The sequence below is a fragment of the Miscanthus floridulus genome, chromosome 18 (assembly GCF_019320115.1).
Source record: "Miscanthus floridulus cultivar M001 chromosome 18, ASM1932011v1, whole genome shotgun sequence".
Classification (NCBI taxonomy): domain Eukaryota; kingdom Viridiplantae; phylum Streptophyta; class Magnoliopsida; order Poales; family Poaceae; genus Miscanthus; species Miscanthus floridulus.
Window position 1 is genome coordinate 96,386,345 of NC_089597.1, and position 26,689 is coordinate 96,413,033.

General features: G+C 41.0%; 2 protein-coding genes and 1 pseudogene across 2 annotated transcripts; 1 reads left to right on the forward strand and 2 right to left on the reverse strand.

The window, feature by feature from the left end:
• Nucleotides 1-1,728: 1,728 nt before the first annotated feature.
• LOC136521128 (aldehyde dehydrogenase family 2 member C4-like) lies at nucleotides 1,729-24,997 on the reverse strand (annotated as a pseudogene).
• LOC136522467 (uncharacterized) lies at nucleotides 7,954-13,932 on the forward strand. The gene is made up of 19 exons (XM_066516286.1): nucleotides 7,954-7,990; nucleotides 8,088-8,231; nucleotides 9,037-9,144; nucleotides 9,243-9,831; nucleotides 9,916-10,052; nucleotides 10,131-10,247; nucleotides 10,432-10,549; nucleotides 10,634-10,771; nucleotides 11,036-11,106; nucleotides 11,198-11,266; nucleotides 11,354-11,512; nucleotides 11,603-11,716; nucleotides 12,071-12,369; nucleotides 12,475-12,646; nucleotides 12,727-12,843; nucleotides 12,954-13,094; nucleotides 13,257-13,357; nucleotides 13,466-13,643; nucleotides 13,729-13,932. The coding sequence occupies exons 2-19, from the start codon at nucleotides 8,172-8,174 to the stop codon at nucleotides 13,774-13,776; spliced, it is 2,736 nt and encodes a 911-aa protein (XP_066372383.1). The 5' UTR covers nucleotides 7,954-7,990; nucleotides 8,088-8,171; the 3' UTR covers nucleotides 13,777-13,932.
• On the reverse strand, nucleotides 15,198-17,247 carry LOC136521127 (protein FAR1-RELATED SEQUENCE 5-like). Its single transcript, XM_066514831.1, has 2 exons — nucleotides 15,553-17,247; nucleotides 15,198-15,448 (listed from the first exon to the last, which is right to left on the reverse strand). Exons 1-2 carry the CDS (start codon nucleotides 17,222-17,224, stop codon nucleotides 15,423-15,425), a joined length of 1,698 nt encoding a protein of 565 aa, XP_066370928.1. The 5' UTR covers nucleotides 17,225-17,247; the 3' UTR covers nucleotides 15,198-15,422.
• Nucleotides 24,998-26,689: the final 1,692 nt, after the last annotated feature.

The following is a 26,689-nucleotide window of genomic DNA, read 5'->3' on the forward strand; positions in this document are numbered from 1 at the left end:
TTACGATAGATTATATCTAATATAATAACTGTGTCATAATAGTTACTCCACTTCATCCCAAATTATAAGTTATTCTAACTTTTTTGAAGAGTGAAAACATCGTAAGTTTGACCAAATTTATATATAATAAAATAGCAACACTGATGATACTATCAAATAAGTATCATTAGATTCTTCATTAATTATATTTTCATAGTATAATTATTTGATGCCATAAATCTTTGTAATAATCTCTATAACTTTGATCAAACTCAAGATGCTTAGGCTCTAAAAAAAGTTAAAATAATATATAATTTGGGAGGAAGGGAGTACAAACACAACATGGTCGACGTAGAAACCTAAACGCCTTATTAATGGTAGATGTAGGTGGCGAGGAGGGCGGTGAGCACCAGCGCGCACGCCACCATCTGGTCGACGGCCTGCCAGTAGATCCTGCTCGCCCTTGCAGCCGCAGCCGCCTCGTGACGACGGCCGTGCGCAGGCTGGGGCATCCTCTGGAGGCTGAAGAACGCCGAGACGATGAGAAGCGCGAGGCACCTGATTGAGGTGGGTAATACCTCCATGTCCATGGGCTGATGAGTCCCTGCAAACGAACTACTCCTAAGTCGTAGCTGTCTAGCTAGCTGGTGTTGTGTTCAGAGCTGGGCAAAGCTGCAAGCTGTAGGTAAAGAAAACTGTGACAGGGGTGGCACCGCAAGGTGAATGAATATATTGAGCAGCGGCGCTGTAGTGGCCGTCTGGCTCTGAAGCCACCTCGCTCGTTTGATTCCTGAAGAAGATGCAAACAAAATGCATGATGGACACACTCCACTTAGGCACTTAGGAGTCAGTTACGACTCACGAAAGGACTCGAATTGACGACCCACCGTGGAATCGTGTCGTGGACCGTTTAACTCTAGTGACTAGTGGGAGTGAAAATGACTCGCTGACCGTGCCAGGGGAAAGTGCTGCTGGTGCATGCGCCTGATCTAGAAGCCGGGCTCTGCCCACCTGGCCGGTAGCTTTTAATCCCTCTCTAATCCTTAGTACTGATACTGACTAAGGATTTCAACATACGGCGATTATGGAATGCCGAGGGGGTGGTACTAGGGCCAGGCCCGAACTCATCTTGTGGTTGTGGGATCGATCGAGGTATCGCCAGTTCTGGATGGATGGAAGAAGAGACGAGACGAATCGAAGAGGTTTCAAGGGAATGAACAAGATAAATAAACGAAGGAAATCACTGTAAAACAAACGAACGGTGATGCAGCGGCAGCGTGCATTGCAACACTCCCAGGTCCCAGCTAAGCCAGCAGCAGGAAACCACTGTAAAAAGTCGTATGCATATGAACCCAGCAGTACCTGTCGCCTGTCGGCGTCTCTTTCCAAGGGAAAAAAAATCTGCACGTGAAGCACCAATTTCTATCAGCGTATGTCCGGTTCGTTCGACTGATAAGCCATGACTGAAAGTACTGTTGGCTGATTTGTTGTGAGAGAAAAATACCGTTCGTTGGCTGAAAAAGTATGGCTTATAATCAAGCGTGGGTCACATCATCTGTTACTTCATTATTATCTTTTGACCTCTGCTATTGTAGGTCTACTTACTATAGTAGTAACAACGTTGTGCACACGAACAAACTAAAGCGACGTACGGCCGGGTCGGGAGCGAGCAGGAGGCAGCAGGGAGGCTCAGCTCGATGGATCACAAGACAGTTCACAGGCAGGTAGCAAGTAGTCCAACAACCAGAGTCACATCCATGGCGAGGCACGGAGCGGGGTGACGACGGACTTGAGGGCGAGGTACTTGTCGAGCGCGTGCATGCCCTCGTCCTTGCCGAAGCCGCTGATCTTGCGGCCGCCGAAGGGGCAGTCGCTGCCCATGGCGAAGTAGCAGTTGACCCACACCACCCCGGCGCGCACCGACCTCACCACCCGGTTCGCCACCACGTCCAGGTCCCGGGTCACCACCCCCGCGCCCAGCCCGTACCGAGTGTCGTTCGCCCTCGAGACCGCCTCCTCCACCGTGCTGCAGCAAATTAAACGCACTCCAATCAGATTAATGTGGCATGACCACAAGTTTCGTTTGGAGTGTTACTAAGAGTCGGTTTGTTACGCACTTGAACTTCATCAGGCACATGACAGGTCCGAAGATCTCCTCCTTTGCTATGATCATGTCCTCCTTGACGCTGGTGAAAACTGTGGGCTCAATGTAGTAACCTTTCTCTTTCTGGCCACAGGGTTTTCCTCCAGTCAGAAGAGTGGCCCCTTCTCGCTTGCCATGGTCGATGTAGCTGAGCACCCTCTCATACTGCGCCTTGTCCACCTGAGGGCCCTGGTTGGAACGAGGATCACTGAAAGGGTCTCCCACGACCCAGCTCTTCGTTCTCTCTGCCAACTTCTCCTCGAATCTGCTGTAGATGCGTTCCTGCACGTACACACGGCTCGCAGCGACGCAGGCTTCTCCCTGACACCGCGGATATGCATGATCGATGTGCATGCGTTCGTTTGATCAGTGATTTGGTCGAGCTCACTGGCCACTCATATTTTTGGCTATATATAAATACTGAAATAAAAACGAAATGCATCATGCATGTTCGTTCACCTTGTTGAAGAAGTTGGCGCTGACGGCGAGTTCGACGGCCATGTCGAGGTCTGCGTCGTCGAAGATGATGAGCGGGGACTTGCCGCCGAGCTCGAGGTACACAGGCTTCAGGTTGGTTTCCGCGGAGGCCTTCATTATGAGGCGCCCAACCTCTGTGGATCCAGTGAAAGTCACCTGAAACATGCAGGAAACGCCATCATCAAACTTTTGTGCAGCCAGCAGCAACGATCGATGAGAAGGCTCGCTCGCTGTACGTCGCTGTTGTCAGTGTAAGTACAGTACCATGTCAACGTCCATGTGAGACGCGAGTGCCGCTCCCGCAGTCGAACCGAAGCCAGGCACGACATTGATCACGCCATCCGGGACTCCCGCCCGCTTGGCGAGATGGGCAAAGTAGAGGGCGCTGAGCGGCGTCTGCTCGGCGGGCTTGACGACCATGGCGCAGCCGGCGGCCAGCGCGGGGGCGACCTTGATGGCGAACATGGTGGACGGGAAGTTCCAGGGGATGATGATCCCGGCGACGCCGAGCGGCTCGCGCAGGGTGTAACCCTGGAACTGGGCCTGCATCTTGAGCGTCTCGCCGTGGATCTTGTCGGCCGCGCCCGCGAAGTACCGCAGGCTGCCGGCCGCGTTGCCGATGTCCACCGCCTCGGTGATGGCCGGGTGCTTGCCGGCGTCAGGCTCTCGAGCGCCGCCAGCTCGTCCGCGTGCTGCTCCACCAGGTCGGCGAACCTCGCCATGATCCGCCCCCGTTCCTGCCAATGTTACCCCGTTGCTAATACTGTATAATCATCGCCTTCAAATTGCGTAGTAGTACGTGTGGAAGGTCGAGAATCGTACGGATCCAGACATGCGTGGCCATTCGCCATGATCGAAAGGCGTCCCTGGCTGCCCTCACTGCTAAGTCCACGTCCTCTTTGTCAGCCTCAGTGGCTATGACGTCCCCTGTGCGCGGGTCTCTGGTCTCAAACGTCCGGCCTGAACAGCAACCAAAGTTACAAGGTTGGTGTATACTCCCTCAAAGAATGTCATTTTTACCTCCCGAGAAATTAAATATTTTAACTTTAACCAAGTTTATATAAAAGAATATTAATATTTATAATGCATAATTATTATCATTAGATAAATCATGGAATATATTTTCATAATAAATAAATTAGTAACATAAATGTTGCTAATATCCCTAAACCGGTTAAAACTTAAGAAAATTTTAACGAACATGTATCCCATAGCGCCGTTCTTTCTGGGAGACTGAGAGAGTATACAACAAATAAAAACACGTGCACTTCTTGGGTAAAAAAAGTGGATACAAGCTACTCCACTACACTAGGATTGCTGCGGCAGGAGATGATTAAGCAGCGTGACAGCGTCAGAACTGCCCTCAAATCAGAAACATCTAAAAGTTTCCTAGTTCTTTTGTTTCTTTTTCTACTCTTTTCTTCAGCGCTTGTAAGTTGTAACTTTACATTCATATGCAACTGTACAGGTATTTCCAAGGTTAATGAAACTACTGTTCTGGGCATCAAAATCGTTGGAGTGTCTATGTCTGTGTCCATCCAATCTGTCATGCCATCCTGAGAGCTACTAATATATTTCTGTCCTTCTAGGCGCAAATGTCACTAAAGCATCAATCATACTCTCACCGTCCCAAAATAATTGTCGTCGTCGGTGTACGTGCCGCAAGTTTGACTCGATTTGTAAGAAACACGTACAACATTTGTATTTCTAAATAAATTTAATAAAAAACTAGATTCAAAGATCTTTCCAATAATACTAGTCATGTACATAAATATTACACTTTTCCTATAGCGCAGTCGCCTGAATTTTGTCTCTGTTTCAGGCGATGCCTCCTCCGTTGGATGGAGTTTGCGATCTGTGCGCTTTGGGTACGATCTTTCTTATCGGTCCGGGCACTGGAGGCCGCATCCGCTACTACCCAACGGACCGAGAACCCAATTCGGAGACTGTTCGTATTCCTCGATCCCCGCGCATAAAAAGGTATCGTGCTTTCTGGAGCTCGTCGCGGTGGCGATTGTTCTGCCCCTCTCCGTGGTTCTCCCCGTCGAGGCTCGTCGGCGTCCCCTCCTCGACGATTCGGAGGCTCGCTGCTCCGCCATAGCGTCGAGGCTCGTCGGCGTCTCCTCCTCGGCGATTCGGAGGCTCGCTGCTCCGCCATAGCTTGATGTCAGCAGGTACCTTCTTACGCTGCGCTCTCTTTCCCTGATTCGAGCTCTGTTTTTTGGGTCATCTGTGTTTATGGTTCAGTAGATCTACGATTTGATTGCATCTTTGATGTATTTGTGGTTCGATTTCATGGAGGATGAGTCTGCTTGCTTTCGCCTCACCTGGACGGGCGTTGTCTCGCCGAGGATGAGTCTGCTTGTGTCGTCGCTTCAGCGGCAGCCGACGAGCGACCGGGCGGAAGCAAGGTGGGGTGGGGATGATGTCAGGCGAGGTGGATGAGGGGTGATTTGCGCTTATTTAGCCCCTTGATTTTGCGCTTGTTTGATTTGTTGTGGGTTTTTAGAAGTCCCCCTGCTCGAGGGGTAGTAGGATAGGCGCCAGGGCAGCTGCAGCTTGCCTCCATGCTGGGTCTGGTTCGATTTGCGGCTGGGATCGAGGGGGAGCTAGGATTTGTTTGATTTTTAATTTTTTTAGTCGCCCTGAAGGAGCCTGACAATTGTGAAGAGGCTTGCATTGCTGGTAGAAGATTGGATCCAGGTGAAGTATAGGGGATCCAGCAGATCCGGAGGAGCATTGCAATATGGTGTCAATTTGCATATGCTGGTACATGATGTGGTGTCGATTTGCTTGATTGGTAAAATCTTCTAGCGTCAGGAGGTCATAGGGTTAGAGATTGGTGGTGTTTATGTTTGTTGTGTTGGGTTGAGCGAGCTAGCTACGGCCCGTGCTGTGCGCCATGGTGTAGCAGCCTGAGCATTAGGGCGATTTGTTATTGTTCTTTGTGTGCAATGGTTTTTATGGTCAGCAATGGTGCTTGCTTTTTTTTGCTTGGTATGGTTGTTCAATGGTTTATTTGATCTATAGTTGAAGAGAGGACTATACCACAACATATTGAAAAATCGAAAAGGGCTATTCTCTACCTGAATGTGCTGCTTACTGATCTATTATTGGTTTTATCCTTAACAAAATGCTCTGCAATATAGATTATCATCATATAAGTAGTAAATTGCACACTTAAATTACTGCAATTATGGTGTTTAACATGTGTAATATCCAGTCTTTTAACTGTGTGTTCCATTCTTTTTTGTTCATTTCAGATTCAGATACTAGTTCTGATTTACAGTGAGTTGTTTGATAACTTGATTAGTTTTAATTTTTTTGTATGGTACTGAGCTTCCATCAGAGTACGGTTCTCTGTTGAATATATGCTATTGTTATTGCTAATGCTATGATATGATTTCAGATTCAGATACAATGTATGCTATATATGCTATTGCTAATGCTATGATATGATTTCGATCCTCCATGCATGTGCAGATGTGCTCGCTGATTCACATGATTAAATAGGACTGTCATTTAGTAGTTTTTGTTTATTTGGTTCTGTCAGATACGTTAAATAGGACTGAATTGATTTTTGTTTATTTGTGTGCCTTTGTTATGTAATTTTGATAACTGAATTATGTGTGTACTATACTATTGTACTATCTGTATATTAATAACAAACCATGAGAGTGCTATGCATTCCGCATTTCAGGACTGAATTTCCTTTGCACAATATATGAAAATTGTATAGGGTGAGCAATACTGTCCACAAGCAGCATGTCAAGCATCTAGGTGTTCTGGTCAAAATCATGCTCATATTCTAGTAATTTCCTTCTTTATATAGAAGTCCTTGTACTAGTAATTTTAGCTTCTTATGCACTTGACATGCTAGGCCCTGACCCCTCATCTGTAGAGAGCTTTGCTAAATTTCAATTCGATTGGTTTTTTACTGCAGCTAGCAATGAGATCATTAACCATTTTTTTGTTATGTAGCCATGGATGATGATGAGTTTCTTTCTGATGGTGAGTCTACAAATGGTGAGAGTGAGGATGATCTTCCTAACAACTCAGAAGAGGAAACCTCTGATCCTTTCAATGATGGCGAGATACTAAGTTCATTTTGAATTTGTTTTTGTGTGTGCACTTGTGTATTATAATAATTTGATATATGATATATCTTGTTGCCTTTTTTAGGATCCAAATCTTGAAGATGATAATATTGATACTAGTGAAATGCTGAAAACTTTGAAGCATGTTCAAAAGCCGTTTGTGGAGTATGTTGTGAAACCTTTGTTTGTTAATATCTGATATATTGTATTGTGGTTGTTTTGTATTACTCCTGTAGTAGTAGTAGTTTAGGGTCCATGCTAGTTTTATTGTTCCTGTATATACTGCATGATTATTATACTGTAGATGATTGAGTGATACTGGTGGCATTGTTCTTGTATAGTGCTATTTGCATTTGAACTGTACCTGATATTTTTGTTTCTATTATGTATTCTCAGTTTGCTAAGTTTGTTGAGAAGAAAGGGAAAGCAAGGGGTTCAGGTGTCCAGATTAGAAAGGTAAATTCAGTAGCATTACGATTGAGCGGATGCATGATGAGCATGATATTTCAGGGAATAGGTTTTGTTCAAAAAACATAGCCAACTAATGAAGTTTTTTGCTAAATTTGTCACCATGTTTAGTGATTCTAGTATCCTAACCAGATTTTCTTTTTTGTTGCATTGTTTTACAGAGTATCAGAACAGTTAGAGGTAGAGGTAAAGGAAAATTGAGTGGCGCTGCAGGTACATCAGAGAGACCAGGAAGTAGGTTTAATAGCAAGTACTTTGGAGAAAAGATAATAGCAAAGTTGGATGAGCGCAAAAAGAAAATTATCAGGCATCATGGCTTTGGAATTTTACTGGAGTACGATGGTTGCTCAGCACCCAGAGGATTTGTGCAATGGATAGCAGATCAAGTAGATGTGAGTTGTAGTGACATAGTAGTTGGAGGGAAAGTGATTCCATTGGATCCATTGTCAGTCCATCTCTTTTTAGGGCTTCCAAATGATGGTGAAGATATTAAGGAGAATTATACTGAGTCTACGAAGAGCAATTTCCTTTCAGCAATCAAGAGCCCTCTTTGCCCACGATCAAGACATTTGGGGACAAGTTGATAGGAGGCACGTTATCTGATGATGACGTGCTTCGATACTTCATGGTTGTAGCCTTGTCTACATTTCTTTGTGCTAATTCTAGTACTTATCCGAGCCCGCAGTATCTAGGTTCATTGATTGATGTATCTAAGGTGAAAGAATGGAATTGGTCAAAGTTCATCTATGATTGGATGTTTTCTTCCATTACAAACTATAGCAAGAAGCATCGGAGTACAATTGGTGGTTGCAGATACTTTCTAGCTGTAAGTGTGCCTATATTTGTATTTTTTTTCCTTTATTCAGTTGTCCGTTTTTTGGTTATGCAGCATGTTTTAGTGATGCCTTTGAAATCATATGTAGGGTTATTATCTTGATTATATCAACTTTGGAGTACGTAATCAGCTGCCCCTAGATCTGCCAAGAATCCATTGTTGGAAGGGCTCGATGATCAAGACCTTTGCTTCATATGATCGTGTGTCTGGTGAGATTTATGGAAAGCGACCGGTGAGTAGTGAACCTAAAAATTCATATTTGTAGTTGTGATGTTGTGTATCCATGAGCTTTATTGATGTATCATGTATCCTTGCTGCATGAGTTTAGATCTTTCTGGAGTTGTATAAATATTTCTTAGTCTTAGTGCCCTAAGGCTCTTCTGATTCTTACTGTCAGCAAAATGTTGACCTTGTGCTTTCTTAGAAAAAATTCTCTTCTGATTCTGCTAACACAACTTTTCATCTATTTATTGTGGTTTTGCTTACCCAATATACATTGGTGTTGTATTGTCTAGTATGAAAAAAATCTACCAAAAATCTTGAGTGTTGATCTTAGGTTGCTTACTTGATCAAAGGCATTTATTGCAATCACCAATAATATAAATTACAAGTTACGACCATTGCAATTTTAGTTATAAGCATGTGCAATATGCATGTTAAATCTGTGCAAGTGTCATTCTTGTATTAAGTTCATAGCTCAAGATTGTGATTTCTGTAGCGATGTTGTTGGTCTGACTGTGATTAATTTCAGAGGCTGCCTGTTTAGTTTTTAGAACTAGTGGCTATCTATTTAGTTGCAGGCAGTGTTTCATTTTGTCCTGTGCAGTATTTATTAAGTTTTAGAAGTAATTTATCTGCTGTGTGATATCTCAAAACTTTCTACATCTAATAGCCCCTAGTTCTCTATGAAGTTTGTGTGGCTGCCCATGCCTTGTTAACATTCTGTTATTGGGTTTTTGTTGACTTCTAATGCACATCTAGAGTTGTATTAGCTGTATGGGTTTTTTGAGATCACTGGTTGAGTTGATTTTATGTAGGTGAAATCCATCGATGACACATGCTATGCTGAAGAGTATCTACCGGAAGAGGCTTGTGCTCTTTTTAGGAGAACTTTGGATAGACGTTGTGATTTCATCAGGACAAATGTATGTGTCTTTGTGCAATCCTTTGATTTGATCATTTCATTACTCTTGTATACTGAAATTTACATGATTCATATGTTACTATTAACTTGGCATTACAGGACATGGATAACATGTGCAATATTTTTGAAAACCACCATACAAGACTAGGCTTTAGGAGCCTGGGCACACTTGTTGCTAAGATGTTTATGTATATGCATAGGACTCATGTAATTAATCGTGGTGGTGATGCTTCTGATGAGGCTGAGGGTTCTGCTGCTAGAGTGCCCCCTCCAAGACATGATGATGGTGATGATGGAGTTGTTGATGGTATCCGTGCTGAATATGAAGCTCCTCTTCCTTCTCCAGCACATCATAATGGTGATGATGATGCTGTCCGTGCTAAATATGAAGCCCCACTGCCTTCTCCAGGACATTTTGTTGTGCAAGATGATGTCTTTGATGCGGGAATGGCTGGTGATACAAGTAAAACAGCTGTGAAAGAAGTGGATGGTGCTGCTACTGCTGCAAATAATACCATTATTGAAGATGTGCATCCTACAGTTGCTGCTCCTACTGAAACAAATGAAGAAGAATGCTCTATGACTGATAAAATTGAATCTGATGGATTATACGATGGATCTGGTGGTGAGAATTGTCGTGCTTCTCAGTCAACTGAAATTATTCCTTCCAAAGACTCATCAGCTGAAGGTACATGGAATGTTGTGTAACATTTATTTCTGCATTTAGTTGATTTGTTTGTATGTGTGTTCATAATCTTATGATTATTTTCAGGTTCAGCTATAAGTAAAAGGAAGAGGAAAAGATGTGCATCACAATATTCGAGCGCCAATAGTGTAGCATCTAGGACTCGACTCTCTCAATGTCTTAGCAAGTCCCCTCTGAGTCACATAAAAGATCATAATGCTGAGGTGAATGTTCATATTTCTCATTTTATTTGTCTTCAGTTGTTTATTTTCTAAATTGTTGGGTCACTTTTGTCTTTTTAGGCAACTGTGCCGGATCAAACTGGAAATGGATGTAACAAGGATAATACTGTAGTTATTGAGGAAGACCAAGTGTTAACTACTAATGTTGCAACTAAACGTCAAAAGCTCCATCTAAAAGTGAGTTTTGCATTATTTGGTTCTTGTTTTTATATGCTTTTGTAGCTGTTCTGCTATTCCATGATCAGATAGGCATAGGTTCCAGCATATTTTTGCTGTTAGTAATATACACTACTAGGTATTGATGTAGTAAATGAAATACCCTACTGAATAGACTTGTTTCATTCTGTTCTCTATTGTTTAGAAAGGCAAAGCAACTAGTGCATATACTGCTTCCCCCTTGGTTCCTACTGTTCATGAAGGCGAGACAACTAATGCGGCCGCTGCTATGCCCTTGGTTGGTACAGTTGAGAGGGCCCCAGGTTTGTCCCACTGATGAAAAAAAATGCTTTACGAAATCTAAGATATATGAATTGGGTTCATGTTTGAGCATGGTCTCTATGTAGGACAAACAGGAGAAGCACCGAGTCTAAGGAATGCTATTGGTTCTCTGAGTGGTCTTGGTCCTTTTGGAGTGGAGAATGCTCAAGCTGGTTCTAGAGCTGACTTGGATGAAAATGCAGTTTCTGCTCAAGATCTTAATGGTTAGTCCCTATTTTTTATGTTGCATTCTCTTTATCAGTAAATTGCACCTTTGTAATTCTGCAATTGTAGTATTTGAATTGTGCAATATGACTTTTTTATTTCATTTAAGTTTCAGCCTTCTTTATTGTCTTATATTTTTTTTGCTGGAAAAGCACCTATCAAGGAACCTTGTCTGAAGACGAAGATTCCATTCTTTCGTAGCCCTAGTGTACCTTCGTTCAGAATGTTTGAAGAACTAGATGACTTAGGAAATTATGTTGCAGATCCTAACTTGAGGCGCCCTGTTGGTACTACTTGTGATACATCTTGTCCTCTTGATAGAGCGTTGTCTATGGTACATGTCCTCTTCCATCTTGTTTATTCTTCCCATGCTAAGTCATTATATATTATGTATATGAAATTTTATTTATTCTTTGTTGCTGCAGTTGAGTAGAGTTTCTACTTCAGGTCAGAATGTTGGTGCTAATATGTCCCATGGAGGTGTCCCTGGAAATGTATGTTGTTTTGTTTCTATAGATGCCAAGTAGTTTTTGATGTACAAGGAATGTTTTCCCACCTGATTTAGTTTCATTTTTTCATAGGTTGAAACCAAAAGCAACTTGAACTTGAAATCTAGGTCTGCATCTAAAGAATGGGTTTTTGTTGATAAGCCGACGTCTCCTAGAGGTGGTAATGTGAGCAATGAGGAAACCATTGGCACTGGAAATGCTGGGACTAAGATAAATGGGAATGTTGAAAATGTAATCCTCCCTATTGCATTATATCGATTTTGTATTGTGATGTAACTTTTGATCTCTCTGGTCTTATTTCTGTATTTATTGTTGTTTTAGGACGTTATCCGTATGGAGTCTTTACCTTTAACTGAATATTCTGAGATCGAAGAAGATCCAAGTCAACCTGTTCCTCTTGCTGCAGTCAGTCCTTATGGAGATCCTATAAAAATTGTAATTAGGCGTACCTAATCTTATCATTCTAGAAAGTTTGTGGTGGGAGATAATGTGATGGTGCCTGCTTCCTTCTGCTTTATCTTTTTTGGAGACATTGTAGTAGAAGGGGAAGTAGTTAGTACAATGCTACATGGTAGCAGTTGGGGCTGCTTTCGGATCATGTAATAGCTTATATATATTTGGAGTAAATGCCCCCTTCTTTTTTCTTTGATAGTGTATCGTATTGTGTTTGTGTGATTTTTTGTGATGCATTTTTAGGATATATTGAAATTATTAGATCCTTGCTCTAACACTATTAGTTTTTCCATTTTTTCGAACAATTTTATGTGTTCCTTGTTGTATGTTTTGTAGACACCTATTCAATCACGTCTTCCATCCCATCGTGAAAAGTCTGTGGTTGGTGTGCCTTGCTTGTCTGCAAAGTCTATTGGCAGCTATGGATTTGTATTGAACTCTGAGTCGTCCAGTGAAGTTGTTTGGCAGTCTTCGAGTTCAAAGGTTGCTATTCATCGTCCTAGACGGCTTGCGAAGCCCAGCATGTACAAGATCAGCCCTTTTATCATCCCTCAATCCAAGATTAGTGTGTCCAAACTTGAATCTGATGTGTATGAAGCTGTTTTGAAGATGGGAGAAAGCAGCGAACACTTGAAGTAAGTTTGAAATTTACACAATTTTCCCATTCTTAGCCTTCTGCAGCACCGTGTGTTAATACTTGTACCAATTCACTGTGAATTGTTTTGTTTTTGTGTTTGCAGTCTAAAAGTGGTGGATTATGGGTTTGTTGTTGTCTTGTTGAGTGCACTTTCATCTTCTCTTCGGCCTGGCGGAAAGGTCAACCATTTTGTAGTGAACGCATTTTGCAAGCTGCTGTTCCTTAGAAAACACCCCAGGGATTCTAGAAAGCATTACTTCTTCTCTAAAGTTGGGGTTAGTAGTCGTTGATGTATTCTTTGTAAACTATATGTTTGCACTATATGGAAATAATATCGGTCAATTTGTTATTGTAGGATTATCTTATTGGAAATCATGGTCGTGATGATGAGAAGGAGAAGGAGCTATTTGAGACTGCTGTGAGATGCTTTAAGGGTGCTCATCGTGCCAGGCCTTTAACATCCAGCGACTATGTGCGTAACATATCTTCTCTATTGTTTGAAAAAGAGTACTAGCATAAATGTTGTGTTCTAGTCCTACTATGTGATGTTACTAATAATCACAATGTTTGTTATTTTGTCAGCTCTATTTTCCAATACTCTTCCATGATCGGTGGTATGTTGTTGTACTGTATTTTAGCCTGAGATGGTGTATAATCTTGGATTCATGCACAGTGTGCTTTGGAGTAGACTCAGCTTTCCACAAAGCTGTGAAAGATGAATTTGTAAGTATCAGTTTGTATTTGTATATGCACCATTTGTCTATTTTCAGTATTGCAGTGGCAGTTTTTTCCCATTATTTTCAGTTCTACAGTAGTTTACTATATCCTTCATCGAAACAAATATTATTTTGCATGGTGTAGTCATTTTTTTTGCCTGATTTGTAGCTAGAAAACTTGGCCACCGTCTGGAAACAAGTTGTTAATATCGACTATGGCTTACATGCATTCCATGTCTTCTTTGGAACTGTACCCCAGCAATCTGATAAGTATGTGATTGAAATGTAGTCCTTTGATTTATATAGATCATGTGGATTTTGTTTGTGCTTATAGTCCCATTGTTTCCTATTTTTCCCTTTTTCTTTTTCTTTTTTCAGCATAATCAATGATAGTGGTGTGTATGCTATAAAGAATCTAGAGCATTTTGAAGTCCATCTGAATATGTTGGAGAAGTACACCGAAGATGATATTAGTCAACTTCGCATCAAACTTGTTAATGACATGGTTTTCAATGAATACAATAGTGCATATGATGGTACATGCAAAGTGAAGGAGGTAATATTAGTTCCAACGTCACTTTGTTTATTATAACTTCACGTTTTTGAATCTGATTGTTTGTTTCTATTTTTTTCTTTCTCAGGTCTCTGGCAATTTGAATCAGGGAGCATTATTTGAGGCTTGTCTCTAGATCTTGCGTTTAGGTCAATATAGGGTGTAGGTTCTTGCTATGAGTGCATGCCACTTTGTAAAGAAGTAGCTAGTTTGGTGAGAGCATTTGATGCTAAAATGGTTGTAAATTTTAATATACATTGAAGAGGCTAAAGTAAACAAGATGATAATATTCTGTTGGATTGCTGATGTTAACTCTTTTGTACCCATTATTCTAGTTTTATGGTTTTGTCTATAAGTGTTTTTTGTTGTGTACTACTAACCTTTTATAGGGAAGACAAGGAGAAATTTGAGGGTTGTGCATGTTCCTCTTGTCTTCTTGTTTATAGATAGTTCAATTGGGTCTTGTGTTATATTATTATGAATTTGATTTTGTTCTTACAGACCAAGATGTTGAAGTATGACTTTTGTGCATGGATACTAGAAGCACCATGAGGGTACGCGGTCAGTTAAAGTCCAACCAGCATCTTATTGAGATCCTTTGTCCTCAGTACCATGGCAACAGGTGAGTTTTGCATTTTTTAAATTTAGTCTGTGTAGCACTTGCTTTTTAACTCATTGATAGTTGTTGAATTGATCATATGATGACAATATGAGTCGCCTTGTTATATGTTTCTTGTGATTTCTTTGTTATTTGTGATTGTGCTTACCCTCACCTAGTTTGTATCCTTGTCCTTCCATAGAAATAAATTGTCCTTTGTGCTCTGTCCTATGTGATCTGTGTTTGTGTTAGATGAAGGTTTGTGGAGGTAGGCCAAGATGTGGGGGCTGTTCCATCTTTGTTTTTCTTGAATGATTTCACAGGAGGTTCGATGGCCTCATCAATAATTGTTTTGTGTTTTTCTTGATCTAGAATGAATTCATCATTTAGTTGTCTGTCCTGTTCTGTATATTCTGTGCAACCATTTCTTGCATATTGATTATGTATTGTGATTTGACTACATTGTCTTATTTGTTGGGTTTGTCTGTACAGGAAGATGGGAAGGCCACCTAGCTCCAATTCTACCGATATTAGGAGTGGGAGGCCACCTGAGCAAGTTAGATCAGAACATGCCATTGCTCAAGCAGAGGGTCGCCTTTCTTGATATTGCTAGGATTTGTGAACTCTTTGTGTGAGTGATTGAAATATTTATGTGTTGATAATTTTAGTTGTGAAGCGTGATGGTAATTTTCATAACAAGGATGACTCAAAAGTTGTTATTTTTTTGCAGCTTGCAACAAAAAAGAAAAATGACAATCCAATTGAAACCATGGATGAATCATATGGCAGGTATGTATGTCTGCACCAAGTTCTCTTAGCAGTAGCAGTAGCTGTAGGACACTGCATATGTAAACCAAACAACTTAAATATTCAGTTATGTAATTGCAGTTTGATGTAATATAAATTGCCAGTGTAGGGCACTGCAATTTTAGTTATGAGCACGTGCAATCCATGTTTTATCAAGTTGCGGCCCAGTAGTCTCTTCCAGTAGCCTCAGATAGATACATTTCATTGTAGGTCTAAAGATATAATAGTATTGAATTTACAATTGCTCTATTACTAATAAATTACATAAATTATTTGGCCACTGTAGTTGCAGCTATTAGCATTCCATCTCTTGTTTTTGGTTTTCTCAATTCTTGACTTTCCCCTTCTTTGCTTTGCTTGCTGCACTTGCACTGCTACTATTTATTGGTGTTGTCAACATCTCCTGCATGATAATATCAACAACATTAGATGAATATACATATGAAGAAGTGACATCTGTTGTTGTAGTGCTAACATTTACTTTTTGCCTATGTTTCTCTGTGTTACCTGATTTCCTTTTCTTTGTTTTTTTAGGCACAGGAGGAAGATGCTTTTTTTGGCATGTCTTGATGTTATGCCCTCCTTCACGACAGTGTGTACAGGTAAAGTTGCTTTTTGCTTTGCTTCTGATGTCCTCAACTATTCCTATTTGCCTGGTCACTTTCTTGGGCCTTCCTCTTTTCTGAGCATTATTAGGGTCTTGCAAAAGCATTGTATCACTTTCTTGAGCTGATTCTGTTTGAGGTAGTCTGACTGCATCATTAGCATCTTGCAAAACATTAGTACCACTTTGTTGAACAGATTGTGATTGTTGCAGTCTGACTTCATCTGCTGGTTCATTGAGTTTTCTTTGCATTCGCTCGGCTTCTTCTAGAACATAGTTGAATGTTTCCATTGTTCTTGATCCATCTGAAGCAATATTGCTCAACTTGTTTGACAATATGTTGTGCCTCAATGGCCTGCTCTTCTCAATCTCTATTTCTGGTACAGTATTCTGCCTTGTCAACTGTTTCCTCTCTTTAGCCCTCCATCTTTCAATGAAATAACTGTCATCTAGCTGAGATATATTTAGGTTTGTGAGCACCTTGATGATATGGCAGCATATTATACCATCTTTTTCAAATTTGCAACACAGACATCTGTAGTTTTTCTGTGTCAAGTCTACTGTCACAATGTATCTCCTTGTTCTGAACTCAAACTGCCTATGGTACTCTGATTTTAACACTGCATAAACTTGATCTTTCTGGAGTTCTTGAGCCTCATATTTTGTTGCCAATATGAGCTCCTTTTGAAACTTGAAGAATATCTTTCTGTTGTACAGCCTTGCAGCCTGCCTTTCGAACTCATATGCCGTACTCAACCAAGGCATTGATCTGGTTTCAAAGTCCTGTTCTGCTTGATTCTTTTCTGTTGTATCTGAAATTCTTTGGAACTCATTCATAAATCTCATAATACTATACCTTGGTGTGACATCCAGTTTGAATAATGCATTTGTGCCTTCACTTCTCGCTGTAGAGTTGATGAAAGGGAAGAAATGCTTCTTGAAGTAACATGGAACAAAATTTTCCCTATTAAACCACATGTCATCAAGGTATCTGAAGCCACCGACATCATATGTTTGTGGTAACTTCTTGTACAAGTACTCAAACTCTGTTTCGGTCAATGAGTTCCTAAGAATGTCAAAGAGATCGTCATGCAGCTTCTTGTTCCTTTCCAATGAAAATATCCTGCCACCTTTCTCCTGAGCTTTCTTCACAATGTGGAAGAAGCAGTTCCGATGAATAGTGTCTGGTAGAACGTTTCTGATAGCAGCCTTCATTGCTAGGTCCTGGTCAGTGATTATAGTTTTAGGGTGCTTTCCTCCCATACAAGTCAGCATTGTCTGAAACAACCACTCAAAAGTTTCTGTAGTTTCATCCATTATGAAAGCGCAGCCAAACAGGCAATTGTCCCCATGACCTGTAATACCAACAATTGGTGCAAACTTGAGGGAGTACTTGTTCGTGTTGTAGGTTGTATCAAAACTGATGCAATCTCCAAATTCCTCATAGTACCTTCTGCTTGTACCATTGGACCAGAAAATGTTTTTCACTTTGTTGTTTTCATCTATGGAAAACTTGTAGAAGAACATTGGGTCCTCAGCCTGTTTCTTAGAGAACCAGTCATACACTTGCTGCATGTCATTATCCGATGTTGCCTTATTTATCTTTGTCTTCTCGTTGCTGATATGTTTCTTGTTGTATGGAGTGACATCGCCTCTTATATAAGATAGGACTGCCATAATCTTTCCTATCTGGTAGGTTCACTTTGTTGAATGTTGCAATAAGTTCCTTCTCCATTTCAGTCATCCTAATCTGTGAAAATAGTTTATTTTTCTGATCCTTGCTTGCAAACGCATGATTATGCTCAAGATTCAACCTGGTTATTGTCCATTCTCCATTCTGTAGTGTGACAACAAGTTCAGCGGGGCACTCGGTTGGTACAAGCGTACTTGTTTTCCTTTTGTTTGGCACAGGATTAGGTGTTGGCGGTGTAGCAGAAATCTTCTTTTTGTTATTTCTTGCGCTTTGGACTCCAGAAACAGAAATCTTCCTTTTGTTGTTTCTTGTGCTTCGTACTCCTGAAACATCAGTGCTATCATCCTCCTTTCTCTTACCAGACAAGTTACACTTGTATGTGACCCTTGTTACCTGGCCATAGTTGTGATCTTTCTTGTCTTGGCACTTGTATGTGTGCCATTTGACCAATGAAAACCCGACTATAAATGCGTAGTCATTGTAGAAACTGTACGCATCTTCTGTTGTTTTGAATTTCATGCCTAGCTGTGGAACATGCCTGCTAGCATGTTCGTGAGACAAACGCTCAGCTGCCATAATACTTTGGCTTTCAATCTGAATTGCCCTGAGCTCTTCTTCATCTTGTTCTTCACTTGCTACTAGATGTTGTTTTGTCATGTTGCCCTCTGTATCTTGCTCCCCTTCACTGCCTTGTCCATCTTGTCTTTCCTCATGTACCATGTTTTCTTCATTTGCAAACTCTGGTACTGCTTCTGATTCTTCATTTCGCAGGTTGTCTACATCATCTTGTGGTGGCTCATAGATTCTGTTGGTAGTGATGAACATCCAGTTCTGTTTTCACCGGTAAGGAAAAAGGTGTACTATTAGATATTTCATCTTGTATTGTAGCAAACAAAGTAATTTAGCTGTATATGTAGAGAACAAGTAAATACCTCTAGTGGAAATGGCTCATTGAGTATGTCCATGAAACTTCCTGTCATTTCAGATGACAAAAATTCTTCATAATTCTGATTTGAAGATTTAGCCTGAGCTATGACTTGGTTCATAAGGCTTGTATAGCTTGATCCGCCCTGTGATAGTACATAACTTGTTCCTCCTGGTGACATGATCTCCTGCAAATTTTGGGGTTCACCATTACAATAAAATCTTAGTTCTTTTGTTAGTACCCATTTTTTTCAAAAAAATTGTGAAATGCGAGTTTTAGGAATCTCACTTCTTGTCTCTGCATTTCTTGTTCTTGTCCATAGCTGCTGTAGTTCACTGGTGGTATCGAGCTCTGTTGTTACAGCATGAGGTCAGTCAAATGCCAAGGAGATAGAGAGGAAGATAAAGTAGTGGAATAACACATTGAAGCAAGACAAAGTAAGTCAAACTTGTAGTGCCTGCTGCATTATTATTATTATAGCACAGGGTTTGATGAACTTATATATGTCACACTGACAATATGTGTTATAAGTTGAATTCCTTTTTACCTCATGAGTATTGTTGGCATTTTCAATGTTTGTATGAAACATGTAGCTCTCAGGATTGAATTCCACTTCTCTTTCGGACGCACCCTGCATATGAAGAAGACTATCCTGTCCATAACTGTTGTATTCCAGTAGTGCTGATGAACTATCCTGTTCATTACAAACAAACAAAAAGAAACTCAAATATCAGTAGTTGCAATTAGGAATAGTCTAAATTACAAGTTTGTAGCATTGAAAATGTAGCTTAATATGTAATAACTGCAATTTTTATTTACCTGATTAGTATAATTGGGGTTTACAATGTTTGAATCAAAATTGTAGTAACTTTGAATATTGGCTTCTAAATCTCTTGCTAAAGCACTCTGCATATATTAAGATAAACCGATTAGTGAAAGCAACACTGCCAAAGCACTCTGCATATAATAAGATAAATAAATTTTTCAAACCTGTTCACAATGTATGTTAGCTGTTATCTCTGATAATTGTGTAAGTTCCAGTCCAATGTCATCACATCCAATACCCATTTCCCTTAAGAAGTCTTCATCTCCTATTTGATGCAGTCGTTCGTTGTGAACCTGCATAAACATGCAACAAACTGTTATTTTTAGGTGTAAGAAGATCTTTTGCATTGCAGTCAGCCAGTGGGCAGTGACATTTGTGGTGGTCATCTAAACTTACAACCAAAACAAACAAGCAAAAAAGAAGGGTGTCTGCCTCTATTGCAATTCTGTCATGTGCAAGGAATTCCACAAGCTGATCAATTTGTGATCAAGTTGTCTCTGAGTTCTTTACAAGTTTCCCCAAAATCCTATACAAGTTACCTCTAAATCCTATACTAGTTGTCTCTGAATTCTATACAAGTTGCTCCTAAATTCTATACAAGTTGCCTAGGTTCATAACACATTGTTCTTGTAGTCATCAACCACCATGTAGGCATGGATCCCACTAGATTTGTAAAATCTAAATCGGGTTGACAAGTGTACTTTACTTTGGATAACTATAGACCTATAGCAACAGCAACAAAGAAGACAGAAGCAAGATGGTTACGGTTCAGGTGTTTCAGTGAACTGATGCAATGAGAAAAAGGAGATGAAGGCAAGAAATAGAATAATCTTGCTGGTTAGTACCTTTTTCCTAGGCAGATCATATCCTTTGCCCTTGTTCATCTTCTTGTGTTTTACCTGTGCATTTATTCTCTAATTTTCGCTCCTCTCTACTGTAATTCCTCTTCTAGATCCAGATTGATCGGGGTTTTTCTTTCTTGCTGGAGGGTGTAGTGGCAGAGCTGTAATTTGTGAACTGTTCAATTGGGCCGAATAGCTGTTTTGTGGGCCGAATGAGTAGTTATTTGATATAGCGGGTATCGGATCTTGCACCCGTTAAGGTTTGGCGGGCCCGGTAGCTGCTTTGGTGGTTCATTTGCGGACCCGTTTTGTTGCCTGCTACGGAGAAACAACAGAGAACAGATCTGACCCTTGGATGAAGATCCAAGGGCCCTGGACGTCGCCTGAGATGGTTGATATATTTCAGGCGACTGAAATATAGCAACTCCTTAAATATTAATATATTTTAATATATATTTAGCCAAAGTTATTTTTTAAAAAGCGAAAACAACACATATTTAGGGACAGAGAGGAAGAAAATTATGGGCAGGGCTCACTGCGGATCCCATTCTCGCTGTCATGTCGAGCGTTTGGTACTCCGATCCTATTACCTACGTGGTATTCCACATATTTTTTAAGTTAAAATATCTAGAGTTTGATCAAATATAAAAAATAAATAGTTATATACTAAATACATATCATTAATTACTTATAATATATTTTTAAATATATCTATTTAGAATCATACATATTGACATTTTTCTATGATTTTAGTTAAACTTTAAATAATTTGATAAAAGGATAAACTTAGACATTGACCTTTTTTTTAATGGAAGGGAGTTGATTGGACGGGTGAAACCGTACCAGTGGTCAGTTTTTTTCAATGGAAAGGCTCTGTGCAGACCAAGCAAACTACGCCGAGTCCCTGAGCTTGCAAGTCGCGAGAACGACAGAGACCGGCAGAACGCAGAAAGCCATAGCGCCGGCTTCAGGCTTCTAGAAGCAGAGAGTCTCAACTCTAAAGCAGTAAACGTCATGCACAATTTTGTCCTAAGTCATAGCTGAAAATACTATTTACTAATTTATTATGAAAAAAATATTATTCATTAACTAAAAAAATAAAACTTATAAGCCAAACGAGCGGCACAAGTCTCGTACGTCGTCGTTTTACATGCACGCATCGATTATATAAGTTACACATGAGACGCTCAGACGCTTCGATTAAGTGGTTGTTAATTTGAAAAGTGTGGGTGGCAGCTTTTGTAGAAGCTTTTCACGTGAAACTCTGTTCAGCTCTTCTTATAGGGTTCGAGACTTCGAGTTCGACCACAGTAATTATCATTTCTTGTCTGGTGCAGAATAGCCTTGTAGTGTAAAAAAGTTTTAAGTAGGGACCGGAACGCGAGTGCACTTGTCTTGTGTTCCAGAATTGGCCAAGCGAAATGAAGCAACAAACATAGGCCCTGTGTTGTTCTTACGGTGCCTCCTAAAATTTCTATCACATCGATATCGATGGCAAGAGTATTTTGATAAATTGTTCAATAGTGAGAATACGGACACAATCTTTCAGTTGGATGACTCTTTTGATGACACCAATAGACGCTTTGTGCGGAGAATCCAAGAATCTGAGGTCAAAGAGACGTTGAAAAGGATGAAAGGAGGTAAGGCAATGGGACCGGATGGTATCCCAATCGAGGTGTGGAGATGCCTCGGGGACATAGCTATAGTATGGCTAACCAAGCTGTTCAACCATATTTTTCGATCGAACAAGATGTCTGATGAGTGGAGGAGAGGTATATTGGTACCGATCTACAAGAATAAAGGAGATATTCAAAGTTGTACTAATTACCGGGGAATTAAGTTGATGAGTCATACTATGAAGCTATGGGAGAGAGTTATCGAACATCGCTTGAGAGCAATAACGCGGGTCTCTATGAATCAATTTGGTTTCATGCCCGGAAGGTCAACCATGGAAGCCATTTTCTTAATAAGACAAGTTATGGAGCGGTATAGGAAGAAGAAGAAGGACCTACACATGGTTTTTATTGACTTAGAGAAGGCTTATGATAAAATACCAAGGAATGTTATGTGGTGGGCTTTGGACTAACATAAAGTCCCAACGAAGTACATCGGGCTCTTTAAGGACATGTACAACAATGTTGTGACTAGAGTTCGAACAAGTGATGGAGACACGGATGACTTTCCGATTAGGATAGGACTACATCAACGGTCAGCTTTGAGCCCTTATTTGTTTGCCTTAGTGATGGATGATATCACAAGGGACATACAAGGGGACATCCCTTGGTGTATGTTTTTTGCGGACGATGTAGTGCTAGTTGATGAAAGCCGAACATGAGTGAATCAGAAACTAGAGTTATGGCGGGAGACTTTGGAGTCCAAAGGTTTTAGACTCAGTAGAACTAAAACTGAGTATATGAGATGTGACTTCGGCACTACTATTCGGGAGGAGAAAGATATTAATTTAGAAGGTCAAGTAGTGCCTAGGAAGGATACCTTTCGATATTTATGATCAATGCTACAGAGAGACGGGGATATTGATGAAGATGTTAGCCATAGAATCAAAGTAGGGTGGATGAAGTGACGGCAAGCATCTGGTGTCCTATGTGACAAAAGGGTACCATAGAAGCTAAAATGCAAGTTTTATAGGACAACGATTAGACCTACTATGTTGTATGGTGCAGAATGTTGGCCTACGAAAAGACGATATGTTCAATAGATAAGTGTCGCGGAAATATGTATGTTGCGTTGGATTTGCGGTCATACAAGAAGGGATCGAGTTCGGAACGATGATATACGTGATAGATCAGGGGTAACACCAATTGAAGAAAAGCTTGTCCAACATCGGTTGAGATGGTTTGGACATGTCCAACGGAGACCTCCAGAGGCACCAGTGCGTAGTAGAATCCTAAGCCAGGATAGTAATGTGAAGAGAGACAGAGGAAGACCGAAGTTGACTTGGGTAGATGCAATAAAAGGAGACTTGAAAGGATGGAATATACCCAAAGACTTAGCCTTAGATAGGAGTGCTTGGAAGATAGCTATTCACGTGCCTAAACCTTGATTGCTTCTGCTGGGTTTCAACTCTAGCCTACTCCAACTTGTTTGGGACTTAAAGACTTTGTTGTTGTTGTTGTTGTATCGAATGTTTGACACATGCATGGAGTATTAAATAGAGACTTTTCCCTATATGCCATTATAAAAGATCGCAATCCCCTGTGTGCCCTTGGAAAAATTTAGCGGCCTTCAGTGCCACTACTCTAACTTTTTCGTGTCTTCCATGTCACTTCCGTCAGTTTGGGCTCTAACGCCGTCAAACTACAGGTGTGAAAAGACGAAAATACCCTTAAGTCTAAATATGTTAATAATTTTTTTGGCATCTTAACGACTTCAAATGAAAAAAACTCAAAACTAGAAAGTTGTAGATCTCGTCGAGATCTATAATTTTCATATAAAATTTATTTTTATTTAATTTCGCAAAAAAAATATGATTTAATATGATTAATATATCTTAGAAAAATCATTATTTTTTTGTGAAATTAAATAAAAATAAATTTTATATGGAAATTATAGATCTCGACGAGATCTACAACTTTCTAGTTTTGAGTTTTTTCATTTGAAGTCGTTAAGATGCTTAAAAAAATTAATAACATATTTAGACTTAAGGGTATTTTCGTCTTTTCACACCTGCAGTTTGACGGCATTAGAGCCCAAACTGACGGAAGTTGCATGGAGGACACGAAAAAGTTGGAGTAGTGGCGCTGAAGACCGCTGAATTTTTCCAGAGGCACACAGGAGATTACGATCTTTTATAATGGCACACACGAAAAAGTCTTTATTAAATATAGACTAATTACGAAACTAATTGCACAACTTGCGACTAATTTACGAGACGAACCTTTTAAGCCTAATTAGTCCATGATTTGTCAACGTGGTGCTACAGTAAGCACGTGCTAATGACAGATTAATTAGGCTTAAAAAATCGTCTCACAAATTAGTCTCCATCTATATAATTGATTTTGTAATTAATCTATATTTAATGCTCCTTGTTAGTATCTAAACATTCGATATGATATAAATTTTAGAAGCGACTAAAGAACCAAACACCACCATAACAGCCTGGCATTTGGATTTTATGAGCAAGCACGCTGGTAAGTGAAGGACACGAACCCAGGCCGCGGATCACAGGCCCCTGTGGCTCTGCTGCTAATAAGGTCCTGTTTACTTTTCTTATAATTCACTTTTTATTTGTTTTTAGTTAAAATAATATTTTTTTTCATCAAATTAGTTGAAACAATATTTCGATTTATTTTTTCAACGAAACGAACTGGTCTCGCCAGATAGAGGTTGTTGATACTATTGCTTAGTAGTAGAGCAGTAAACCAGACGTCGTCGTCGTTTAGTATGTCAATTACTCATCACAGAGAGCTCGTTAATCGCTACTAGCTGGCGAGTAGTTACCGACTTTTGCCATGTTCATTTAGCTGATAAACTATAGTTAAAAGTACTGTTGCCTCATTTACTGTGAGAAAAAATATTATTCATTACCTAGAAAAATATAGCTTATAAATCAAGCAAACACGGCGTTTGCATGCCTGCACAGCTGTCGTCGGATATAAATCTTTCCAAAACTAACACCACCCCCCAAAAAAAAACTTGCATATGGGTGTCAGGAATCGGAGTCGGAGCAATCAATGAGAGATCCAGATCGGTTCCCATTCGGTACGAATCGGAAGCAAAAAACCATTCTCGACGAGCGGCTGCAGAAGCAGCATTGCGGCAACGGGACGAAGCAGGAAACGAGATACGTACGCGCACGAGCGGGTGCTCTGTGGGTACAGTACAGGTACCTGAGACGGCGTCGACGAAGGATCCGTTGATGAAGAGCTTGGTGAACCTGATCTCCGGCACCTCGAACAGCCCCCTGCGCTTCTTCTTCTCCTCCTCCCCCACCGTCTGGTCGGCGCCGCCGCGATTGCTCTCGCTCCCCATGGCCGCCGCCCTCTTGTCTCTCGCAACTACCCGCTTAGCTGTCTCGGGGCGAGGGAGTGTTGGCTGCGTGAGGAGCCTGTGCGGAGAGGGGGACAGGGGGCCGGTCTCCTGGTCCTGGGATTTATAAAAAGAAAGACCCCTGCCACCTACCTCGCTGCCAATCTGTGCTCTGATCACACATTCACAATCACACATCGCAAACGGTGCGGAGAAATAGGCCCAAAGGGATCCCGGCACTGTGAGCCGAACCGCAACGTCGATTCGATCCCGTGCTAATACAATACTAGTCACTGCCTGCACTTCACTACGGGTGGTCTATTTGGTATATCAAACCGAAAAAAACATGTTAGCAAAGGATAAGATGTCTTTTCCATTATGTGTTATATGGAAGGGCCTATTTGATACATTAAATCTTGGAAAAATACATCAAAGGAAGCTAATATTTGTTAATAAAATCAATGGCATGCTGGCACAATGAAACATTTACTGGAGTGATTAGGACGGCACATGGTAAGATTATATTACACCATAGTTGGAAAAAAGCGAGCACCGCAATACAAGTACATCACCTCACGCGAGGGTTTACAAAGAAGTGAATTAGGATTCACCACCCTTAGCAGTAAGCGAACCTAGTTAGAAATATTAATTCAAAGCACAACACTGGGTGGAGATTACATTGTAGGTGGAAAAAGCAAACACTACGATACGGGTACATCTCCTCACGCGAGGGTGTAAACGAACCTAGCTAGAACTACTAATTCAAAGCACAACAGTAGGTGGGGATTACATTGTAGATGGAAAGACCAAACACTACAATACGGGTACATCTCCTCTCGCGAGGGTTTATAAAAAAGTAAATCAGGATTCACTCCCCTTAGGCGTAAGGGCGCATCGCTAAAACCACTTTCATGGGTCTAGCTTCGGACCATATTAGCCTCATTCCCTGAGGGGGCCATGTGGCCACTTAGATCATGCCTCAGAGCTTGAGGAATCCTCTGAGAAGATGGCATGAGCACATGCACCATCTCCTGGTGGTGGCTGAGTGAGTGGGAGAATCTCTTCTCCATCTGGTGACTCTATCTCAGGAATTCCATGGGAGGCCTCGGTTGGGGGAGATGCAGGCGGTGTGTCCACTATTTCCCCTTGGATTTCTTCCATGGTTGCAATTGGGATTCCATCTAGTATTGGACACTCTCTATCTTCCAAGGTGACAATCCTTCTCCTGGCCCTATTGACAAGATAGATATTCTTCAGTTGTTGAGTGTGCCGGTCTTCGGCTTGTTTGAAGGCTTCAATTGCTGCTGCCTAACGGCTCTCCGCCTCAGTGGCCTGCACCTTAGCATTCGCAAGCTGCACTTGGAGCTCTCTAATCTGCTTCTCTGCCTTCTGTGCCCTATGAATGCACTTCCTCAAATGCTTAGCCTGCCTATCATACTGCTTATCCAAGGAAAGCAAGTAGTCAGACATGAAAACTGTAGTTGGATCACGTTCACGAAGTTCAGGGCCTTCTAGGGTCTTCATTCGGGCTACCCACACAGGGCTGTTCTTTACAAAAGGGGGAAGAATCTCATGGGTGTATGACATATTGGCTTCTCAAAAATCTGGCATAGGTACCTCAAAGCTTTGCGAGTGATAGATTGGTAAGTGTCCTCGAACCGAAACCCTGTGGTGGACACCACCCAAGGATTTATGTCAGGGAAATCCCTACTTGCTCCAACATAGATGATCACCTCACACCTCTTAGTGCCATACTCCTCATACTCCC